Source organism: Tasmannia lanceolata, unplaced genomic scaffold (assembly GCF_043159265.1).
Source record: "Tasmannia lanceolata isolate RefF3 unplaced genomic scaffold, GAP_Taslan_0.1 ptg000003l, whole genome shotgun sequence".
NCBI classification, from domain to species: domain Eukaryota; kingdom Viridiplantae; phylum Streptophyta; class Magnoliopsida; order Canellales; family Winteraceae; genus Tasmannia; species Tasmannia lanceolata.
Genome location: NW_027518680.1, coordinates 63,447,906 through 63,458,851, shown reverse-complemented (window position 1 = coordinate 63,458,851; position 10,946 = coordinate 63,447,906). Strand labels below are relative to the sequence as shown.

Sequence of the window (10,946 nt, the reverse complement as noted above, 5' to 3'; positions counted from 1 at the left end):
ACTAATTAGTCAAGTCAATGTCTATAGTTGAAAGTATGAGTATCATTATCAAAACAAATAGGCTCTGGCCCGTTTATTATACGTTTAGGAGAAATTATATGATGCCCGACCGTCAAAATGTAAAAGACGGAAGGAGACAAAACCTGCTGCCTTAGTTTTTAAACCAAGGAAAAGTAAAAAACGGTGCTCTCCCTTAGATTAAAAATCAAGGGAGAGAGGGTTTGTCTCTCTCCGCTCTACATTTAGAAAGAGTAAAATTACTTATGCTTGAGAATGGTTGGTGGTGTTCAAGGATCCGAATTGAATTTGGGCACAACAGTTGGACTGTAAATGTGTCCATTGGATCCACTTCCTAAGGTCTGAAATTATTTTGGATCTTGACGGGTAGTTAGTAACAAAATCCGATGGAGATCATCTATCCAAATGCAGGACACCATCGTATGAAAATACCCTTCATATTCTTGTTCATATTTATGGAGATCATCTATCCAAATCAGTGGGACCCACCGTTTCATCTGCCCATAAGTTGATGATTATTGGACATTGGATAATTAAACTAATAAAAAAGCACAGGAGATGATTGACCCTCTCACTTCGACCCCACACTTTCACTTACAAGTTACAACCCAAAAGCGGGAAAATCTAAAAGATGCACACTATCTGTTCGAGAGAATGCCCGAACGAAAAGCAGTCTCCTAGTCTCCTATTATTGCTGCAAATACTCGTTGTGGGAATTTCTTTCATGCCTTTTATATGTTTAAGGAGATGATGGACGAGGGTTTGATTCCCAACGAATTCACTTTGGGCAGCCTTCTTAAGGCGATCTCTGGTCTAGGTGATGTATGGGTTGCAAAAAGCTCCATGGTTGGTCTGTAAGGACTGGTTTTGCATTAGTTGTTGGTGTGCGGACTTCCCTCATAACCATGTACTCAGAATGCGAAATCTTGGATGATGCTCGGAGGATTTTCTGCGAGGTCCCTCTTCCTTTGCATGAGGACATTCAGACATGGAATTCGATCATATCCGCTAATGTTTCAAATGGGAATTAGAGTGAAGGCTTTCATTTGTTTTTAGACATGCTCTGCATAGGACTTGTTCGTCCAACATAATTCCTTATGCTAGCATGCTCAATGCTTGTACTTCTGTTGGAGCAGAAGAGTATGGGAGGATAATACATGGAAAAAACGTCACAGATGGGCTGTTCAACAGGACTACTATGGGGATTTCTCTCGTTACATTTTATTATAAGTGTTATAAGTGTAGTGTTATTGGTGAAGCCTAATCTCAGTCTAATCTGGAAAGTATTGTACATCTTTATCTGTAGAAGTGCAGATATCAGTCTTCAAGTGGAAGATTGTTATTTTTATACAAAGAGTAGTTTTGTACTTTCGTGAATTAGGTATTTTTTCTTTATTGTAACGCGTTTCTGAACGCCATATAAAAGGGATGTGATATCAGGAGACCCGATTGTGAGAGAGGCGTAAGGGTTTGTAATTTCTTCTTCAGAACAGTGGAATCGTTGGCTTGTCGCTCTGCCGTGGACGTAGCCCATACCAAACTGGTTGGGTGAACCACGTAAATCTGTGTGTGAATCTTTCGTTTATCTTTGCATCGTTATTCTGCTTCGTTGTTAATTCCTAACATCTAGGAATTTAAAAGATGCAAACAAAATGTTCGAGATGATATCCCCAAAGAATGTAGTTTCATTGAATACAGTTGTCGGAAGTGCTTAGCACTATGATAACGAAGGCTGAAGAAAAAGGGTATATCAGAGGATTGAAGCCTTGTCATGCTTCTAAACCGGTCAGCCATTTACAGTTTGCAGATGACACGCTGCCATTTATAGAGGAAGATGGGCGATCGGTAGCAAACTTTAAAAGATTATTCCGATGATTCGAAATTACATCCGGATTAAAAATTAATTTTTCTGAAAGTGTCATGGCTGGGATCAATGTTCAACACAAGCCTGTCATGCTGTGAGCATTGGATGCAAAGTGGAAAAGTTACCGATTACATATTTGGGACTCCCGCTTGGCTATGGAATTCCATCAGCTACTCAATGGGATCCGGTAGTTGAGAGAATCGAAAGGAAGCTGGCCATATGGAAGAAAAAATAAATCTCTCTTAGTGGAAGAATTACATTGATAACTTCCCTTGCAAATATGCCGGTATATTTCATGACCTTGTACAAAATCCCGTCGAAGATCGCTTCAAAGAATCGAAAAACTACAAAGAGATTTCCGTTGGATGGGGATGGAAAACTAAAGAAATCTAGGCACTTGATCATTTGTAAGAAGGTATCAAAATTGAAGAAGCAAGGAGGACTGGGGATTGGGAAAATTAGAACTTAGAATAAGGCATTATTGGGGAAGTGGTTGTGGCGGTATGGAGCGGAAAAGGGGACTCTTTGGCACAATGTTATAGGGGAAAAATATGGGAAAGAATGGGGTACATGGAATGCTAAAAATCTTACGGCCGGAAAAGGGTCGGGAGCGTGGAAGTTTATCTGCGCCTCTCTGGATCAATTTGAGCAATTCGTGCGCTTCAAGGTGGGAAATGGGGAAGAGGTAAGATTCTGGATTTATCTATGGGTGGGAGAGAACCCGATGTATTGTTTATTTCTTGACATTTTTAGGCTTGCCACCAGCAGTGAGTCCAAAATCTCAGACTATCTAATTAGGGGGTCTGAGCATGGAAGGGGTTTTTGGGATATTCGGCTACTCAGTGCTCTTAAAGATGATGAAATTGTGAGCTTCACAGCGCAATTACAGCTTGTAAATTCTTGTCATTGTTCAATTTTTGTCATGGATGAAAGAATTTGGACACCTGATCCAGACGGGAGTTTCTCCGTTAGATCTTTCTTTTCGGCCTTGTGTAGTGGGAATAGGAAGGCTAAGTGTCAGGCGAGAGTTTGGAAGACTTGGGCACCTCCAAGAGTGGCGGCATTCGCTTGGACCGTCAGTCATAAAAGGCTTTCGCTTGGACCGTCAGTCATAAAAGCATAAATACATGTGATAGACTAAAGAGAAGGAAATTTCAGATGGCAAGCCGGTGTGTTCTATGCAAGAAAGCGGAGGAAACTATTTATCATTTACTTCTACATTGTCCGTTAACCTGTCAAATTTGGATGAATTTTCTTAGATCCTTTGATGTGTCATGGGCTTTTACAAAAGGCATTAGAAGGACCTTATTGAACTGGCGTGGTGGTACGTTTGGAGATATTGGGCAAGCGATGTGGAAACTCCTTACTTGTGTCATCATCTGGAACGTATGGAACAAAAGAAACAACCGGATATAAAGGAAGGAGGTTGAATTGGGTCATCTTACAGATTAAAATTAAATTAATTTCATGGATCAAAGATAGAATGAGAATTAATTATGGAATCGAGGATATATTAAGGAATTGGAATACTATTATTTGGGAGCAGATGATCAAGGAAAAAGTTACCCCAAAATGGCAACCTCCGCCGATTGGCTGGTTCAAGCTAAACTTCGACGGAAGCTCCATCAGAAAATCCCGGAAAAGCAGGGATCGGTGGTCATTCGCGATAACAATGAGACGATACTGATGTCTTTCTCAGGACCGGTAGGCATCTGTTATGCTAATGAAGCTGAGGTACGAGCGCTGTTATTTGGGTTTAAATGGTTCGCTAATAGCAAGCTCCGACCGCTAATTGTAGAAGGTGATTCCTCAAACACCATTGCTTGGGCAACCAAAAACTCAAACGGACCCTGGAGATTGCATAACTTCGTGACTGAAATTAGGGATTTGGTGAGTGTCATCATGCCAACAATCGAACATCGGAGGAGATCGGCTAACGAGGTCGTTGATCAGCTGGCAAAGGATGGTGTTCTGCGTGAATTCATGTCCATTTTTATAGCGCCCGAGATGGAGGGTATTGCAAAGAATGTGTTGAAGTGTTATCATTTTCTGATGATCTCTAAGCTGGGGGTGTAACTAATGTATGTGGGGACAACTTGTCCCCCTTTCATCTTCTCTTGGTAATAAAAGTCAATTTAAAAAAAAAAAAAAAAAAAATTTTGTCGCAGGATATGAACAGAATTTGTTGCAGCAAAATTGCCATAGATTTATTCCGTGGACTAGTCATGTCAGAATCATGTGTAATGCCAATCCTCATAACATTTCCCAGCATCCTGAGCGCTATATCTGCCGCCTCAGCTCTAAAGCATGGTCAAGAAGTCCATGTGCAGATGATCAAGTCGGGACTTGAAGATGAGATGGGCATATCCAATTCTCTTATTACAATGTATGATAAGTGCTGAAAAACAGGAAGATCAAGCTTATTATTTGAGAGCTAAATGCTATCTTAACAATGTACTCAAAATGCAGTTGGCTGACCGATGCAAAGAAAATCATCAAAGCGATGAGCAAGAGAGATTTCTACACGTGGAATGTGTTGATGAATGGGTATTCCATCAGTGGCCATTATTATGACACCATCATTCTCTTTCTAGATATGCTTGAGCAAGGAATGCATTTCCATTAGTTGGCTTTCTCGTTTCTTCTTACAACTTGCAGCAGATTGGCTTCCTTGCAGTTCAGCAAACAGTTTCATGCTTTCACCATAAAATAGCAGTTTCAGATTCCTAATCAGCAAACTCATGTGTTGTCAATAAATAATGCTTCGGTATCCATATATTCAAAATGTGGTAGCATCATCAATGCGATTAGTGTATTTGAAAGGATGGAAAGAAGAGACGTTTTTTCATGGCCTGGCATGATTACTGGGTTTGGACATGATTATGAATCACTCAATCTCTTTGAGAGGATGAAAGCAGAAGGTGTCAAACCAAATTCCGTAACCTTTCTCGGATTGCTTACTGCTTGTGCTCATGCAGGCCTAGTCGAAGAAGGAACCCTCATTTTTCAGCTCCATGAGGTATGTTTGGGCATTCCTGTCAGTTTGGAAGAGCTGAAAAGTTGGTTGAGACTAGCATTGCTCTTATTGGGACTAAGTGGAACTTTTGCTTGAGCTTGTGGAGGGTGTTACTCGGGGTGTGCCATGCACATAAGCAACTCGAACTTGGTGTGCTTGCTGCAACAAGAATTCTTGAGATGGAACCTGAAGATGAGCATACTCACATTCTTCTAGCTAATCTATATGCTGCCTTTGGTATGTGGGATGATGCAGTAAGAGTGAGGAGGCTGATGACAGATAGAGGGTTAAAGAGGGACGTTGGGTTCAGCTGGATTGACATTGGAAGCCGAAGGAACATTTTCATAGCAGGAGATGTTACTCAACAAAATAGGGAGGCGATATATGAGAAGCGGGCAGTTCATGACGTTGATGAGTCGCAAAAGGAAGCAATCATTTCTTATTACTGTGAGTAGCTGGCTGTAGCATTAGGCGTTTTCATTTTTTTGGGCAAGAAATGTGTAGATTACTGGTAAAAGCAATACCAAATCCAAATGAATTTATAGGGCAGGAAGAAGAAAGAAGATATACTATGACAGTTACAAGAATCACCAATCTATTGATAGCCAAAAATCAGATATATAATCTTATGGGCTCCATTAATATTGGCCTTATGAGATATTTCTTGGGTGTAAAACCTGTTGATGTCTAGAAATTCGATCTAGTGCCCAACTCACATTGTTGAGGTTCATGGTGATAGAAATGGAGGATATTGACACCAAATAGAATAGCTACATCTTCGTGTCATGGAAGGGAGATGCATTTCTAGTTTCCATTGGTGTTAATGTGTGCCAGAGCGGTAAGAAAAGGCTCCCAGGAAGGCGGGAAGCGGGAAGGATCGGGGGATTTTTTTTAATAGTTAAATATTTAAGAAATCTAAAAAAATAAAAAATTACTAAAAAATATAAGAAATAATTATATGAACAAAATATTAAAAAACACTTTTTATTAAAAGATCCAACATTTACTTAAAGGAAAATCACTATTTGTTGAATGCCTGTGTTGACCAGTCTGTTGACGAGTGCCTGACAAGATGAAAAAATTTTAGAAACCAAATTATGAGTTTTTTTTACCTGGCTTTTTATTTTTAATAATGTTTGTACATGATAGGATTTATGAATTTTTAAAATTAGAAAAATACACCATCATTTGGAAGTTAAGATTTTGACCCGATCCGTTTTTTCGAATTTTGTACTAGAACTAGAAAGTTGACTTTTTATCCTTTTAAATTTGGCTCTTGAAACTATTTTTAATACATTCAAATGGGAGGTATTCTTATATTTATATGTAACTAAGAAGAGGAAGAGAAGAGGACCACCAAGAAGAGAAGAGGACCAGCAAGTGACAAGGAGGGTTGATAGGAAACACGCTTCACATAGAGTGGGAATCGCATTTCCCAAGTTTCTGAAACGAGATTCTCAAAAATTGGGTAATCAAGAAGATCGCATTTCCGAATCGCGTTTCAAAGAATCACGTTTTCCCATTCTGATTAGAGATTCCTGCTTCCTTGGTCCCAATTATAACGGTGGACAATTAGAGTATCCTGCGCTGATCGCAGACAGATCAAGCTTATGAGCAGCACATCTCTGAGTCCTTATGATGAAGGGGAGCACTCTCTTGGTAGAATTCCTTTATTACGTGTAAGGAAACTTGGAAAGATACCCTTGGGGCATCTTTGGATGCCACCAAAATCTCTCCTTATTTGAAAATAGGATTATGTTAGTTTGATCTTATTTGCAAAGGCAACATTAAGGCCTCGTTGGAAGCATGTAGCCATGTACACATTTTGCATACTATTTTCTGTAGGCATCTGATTTTTCACGTAATTAAGGTTGATTTTTTGGGACCATGATCAGAATAGCACAATTCCATAATATGTTTCTATTTGAATTAGTGGACAGTCTCTGCAACACATAGGAGGAATGGCGGGTTATTATGTCATGAGATGCTCAGGCAACACAATATAGAAGAAATAAGAGTGTGTAACAAGAACAACGCCTCATGTACCTCTATTGGAGAACGCATACATCCATTTGGTCCAAAAAAGAAGCTAACACCTACAAATTTGGGATGACATAGAGTTGACTTATTCTTTACATTGGCACTACACACATCTCATATACTCCTATCTCATATGGTCAACTCAGGAGAAATACCTTGGTCTAAGTGCATCCTATCTAACCTTTTAGACGTGGCTCAGTTCCATTATGTCCGCCACATGAAGTAACTCTCCATTAGAAGATTGTCACTTTGATGGAAACTTGGTAGTCTAGCACTGTTACATGGGAGTTTGATACCAAACTGAACAATCTGAATTTAACTCATTTCAGTAGGACTCTTCATAACCGAAAGAGTAGTCTTATTTTAATTACATGAGAGATAACAAAGATTAAGATAAAAGAGGGGACTAGATGACCCCAAAAATGGAAGAGAAGAGAAAAAAGGCAGAGAGAGAGAGAGAGAGAGAGAGAGAGAGAGAGAGAGAGAGAGAGAGAGCCGTCCATAGCATTTCAACTATTTGTTCCACATGGTCGACAGTCTGTCAACAGAAAAACTAACTCCATCACATAGCTAATGTGCATGGACAATTATATTAACAAGCTGTATAACTCTAGAAATGTCACTCAGTAACTCCTAGTCCTAGCATTGGGCATTGGTCTGAGTTAGGGGAAGAGGGCAGTAGAAGATATGAGGTGGAAGGAGAGGATTGGAGATCTTTTGGGTGGGCCCCAAGTAATCCTCATTCAATCCTAGAGATGGGACCGGAAGGCTGAGCCTAGCTAGGAGGTTGGTGGAGGGGTCTCTGTTTGGTCTAGAAATTTGGTGGTCCAACGCCTCCCACTCAGTTCCTCAGGAGCAAGCAAACTCGGAGTTAGCTGGGAGAGAATCAAACATTGGAGATCTGATTTCTTTTTACCCAGAGATGACCCATTGTATTCCTTTGATCATCTCAATCACCGGGGCTTCCCCGTGTATCTCTTCTTTATTAATATTTTTATTTGCCCTTAAGAAAGTCATTACAGTAAGTCGATCTCTTCACAATTGAAAGAGCAGGGTGTTTATACGATCTTAACTAATTTTACATGGGGTGATAATCAGCCAACACCGGCATCATATTGATAATGTGTATGGGCGATAGCATTAACAATTCATTTTACTCAAGAGATGGCCTTTTTTAGCTATAGCATTTGGTCATTGTTTTCAGGAATAAATAGCAACCAAAATAAATTCTAACAAAAAACATGCCAAAGCATGCAAACGAAAGTGTAAGTGTATATATTTCAAACCCGACTGGAGTATTTCCATATTAAGAAATCAGTGAATATTGTAAAATGACTTCCATCTCAGGTGACATACCGACATGAAAATGCAGGAGATCTAATTTGAAAATGGTCGTTTTGTGAGAAGCTTTCAAATTATACATGTACTTGTGATGTTCAAAGTACTGCAGGGATCTTATGTTAGTGTACATTATATACTATGTTTAGTCCATAGAAATATATTCAATCATCACCTTATATAGGGTCAGTCATCTTCTGTTTCATTTAACTTGTGGAAAATCTGTGTTCTGGACTTCGAATCTGTTCTAATATCAATGGTTAATCTGTGAGTTTCAAGAGGATAGTGGGTGTAACTCATGGTGAGGATTTCGATTCGATTGATGATGTTAGCAAGCGAGCCTATTGCTAACGTGGAGCTCCTGAGTTTGCAAAAATGCTCGTTAAGGAAAGACACCGATTCCAAACCATTGATCAAGTTATTTCAGCTATTAAGGAAGTTCCTTTGTGATAAGCCTCAAGATATTGGCTTGCTAAAGTTTCAGATGATAGAAAATTTTTCTTACTACAGTTTATATAAAATCACAGAGATTATAGTCCATTTTCTTTCATGGAAATGGTAATACAAGTGCTGTTAGTTTTCTCCTCTCCCTATAATTTTTGTGGCTACCCAGTGAGCTCCACATTGAGATAAGAGGATCATCAGGAATTCAGGATGAGACCCTGCAATGACTGTAATTTTTTTATTTGGACTTTTTTCTGTAGAGCCCTACTCGATGTAAAATAAAACTTTGATGCTGTGAAATTTCATTGTGAATTGGTTTTGGTTATATGCATATTATTATGTATGGTATAAGCGATGTTTATCTGCTTGGTCATTTGAAATTTTGGGAAATTATAAATACCAAGAATGCTCCTGTTGGTGCATTTTTTATGATTAAATACAAACACGTTCTTTGTTTAAGCGGAAAAGTTCTTGAAAAAATTCCAAAATTTTGACCCACCCCCGCCCCTGTCCCAAACTTTAAAAAATCTGTTAGGCTCCTAAATGGGGGCCTGCCTATGTATGGGACTAGTTGGATCCCAGCCTGGTATGAGACAGGTTTAAAGGGCGTAGCCTAACGGGTTCCACATGTGACTTTGGTATTGCAGGTTCCTATCAGAGCGAAGTTACCAAAGTTACCACAGAGTGGGCCGTTGTGAAAAGGGCTACCTGGAAGAAAAAAATCCAGAGTGAAAACCACCACAGAGTGGCTGCCGAGGGCAGCAAATGCGGAAGCGTGGTGGAATGTTTTAATCCTAAGTGGGGCCAGCCTAGGTATGGGACTAGGTGGGCCTGATACATTTTTTTTTTATAAGAAATACTTTAGTACGACACTCCCTCACTATAGCATAGTTGGTCTAGCTTGATTGATCCAATCTGTCATTTGACATGTCTTGCTTTTCTTTGGATCTATTGTGACCCAAAAATTATGCCAATCGTGCACTTCTAATTTACCTTTTGTTATTAAATGTGAACCGTTTCCCACTATATAGTTTTTGACAGTCCATATACAAGGATGAAAAATGTACATTATTAGCTTTGTAATTTGAGTGATGGCCGGTGATAACGACCCTTGTTTTAACCATGCCTGCCCTTTAGACTATGTTTGACTGCAGGCATTTACTTCGTAGAGGGGTGGTGTACGTACTAAACATGCCTTGGATTTACATGGAACTTACCTAGTAGAATAGTGGTAAGAAGTGCTTGGTTGTCGACCTCATAGAGCAGTGGTAAGGAGGGTCATTACCAATATACAAGGAGAAGAGAGGAAGGAGAAAGAAAGAAGAAAAGCATCATTCCCAAGAAATTCAAGAAAAATTCCACCTATTTGCGGAATTTGGCTTCGATCTCTTTGGAAGGAGACAAGGGAGACAAATCAGCAGACATGAAATTGTAAAACCAGGAGGGTAGTCTTTAGAGATTTAGTTACTATATTGGCAACCCAACATGGGGTTTTGCTGATGTGGCATCCAAATGCCAAGCAAAACCCCTAAGCCATCCTCGCTTTTGTTCGTCTTTGGCTTGGTAAATAAAAGGGTGAATTTATCATTTTCCTTGAATGATTGGCATGATTTTTGAGCCATAGCACATCCAAAGCAAGGGCTATAAAATCAATCATCACTTGAGCATACTTTTTTGAAACGAGGCCCATACCTAGGCTGGCCCCACTATGCATAAAGACTGATTTTATTAAAATTTTATTTTACATAATGAACCTAAATTAACTCTGAACTAAACGATCAACGAAGCTAAATTCACTGAAGTACTACAATAAGGAAAGACCCACTATGCCAAGTGATGGACTTTATGTAATGATATTTCAACCCCCTCTCATCATTGTTTGTCTGTCTATATCCTCAATATGACTTTATTTTCAGGAACAAACAAACAAGTAGGGGTGTAAATGGATATTCGGAAATTTGATTACCGTCCGCATCCGAATCCGTTTAAAGTGAATATTATCCGAATCCGTTTCAAGCGGATATTATCCGAATCCGTTTATGAGATATCCGGCTCTTAGCGGATGCGAATCTGGTAAATGGTATATCCGATCCGTTTAACATCCGAATCCGAGAAGTAAATCCTTTTTATTTATTATTAATAACATCATTAATATTTATTTTTAGTAATGACACACTATCTTTTGTTTCTAAAAGAAAAGAAAAATAGCCTAAACCCATTCCATCA

General features: G+C 39.2%; 1 protein-coding gene across 1 annotated transcript; it reads left to right on the top strand.

Moving 5' to 3' along the window:
- Positions 1-4,107: 4,107 nt before the first annotated feature.
- Positions 4,108-5,353, top strand: LOC143870064 (pentatricopeptide repeat-containing protein At2g37320-like). The gene is made up of 4 exons (XM_077376571.1): positions 4,108-4,268; positions 4,352-4,429; positions 4,676-4,820; positions 4,925-5,353. Exons 1-4 carry the CDS (start codon positions 4,108-4,110, stop codon positions 5,351-5,353), a joined length of 813 nt encoding a protein of 270 aa, XP_077232686.1.
- Positions 5,354-10,946: the final 5,593 nt, after the last annotated feature.

Excerpts from the sequence above, each read along its gene's own strand:
- LOC143870064 (XM_077376571.1), top strand. The coding sequence starts at position 4,108 with ATGTCAGAATCATGTGTAATGCCAATCCTCATAACATTTCCCAGCATC. Across the intron at positions 4,269-4,351 it reads TCCAATTCTCTTATTACAAT|TTGGCTGACCGATGCAAAGA; the intron begins GTATGATAAGTG and ends CTCAAAATGCAG. Across the intron at positions 4,821-4,924 it reads AAGGTGTCAAACCAAATTCC|TTTGGAAGAGCTGAAAAGTT; the intron begins GTAACCTTTCTC and ends CATTCCTGTCAG.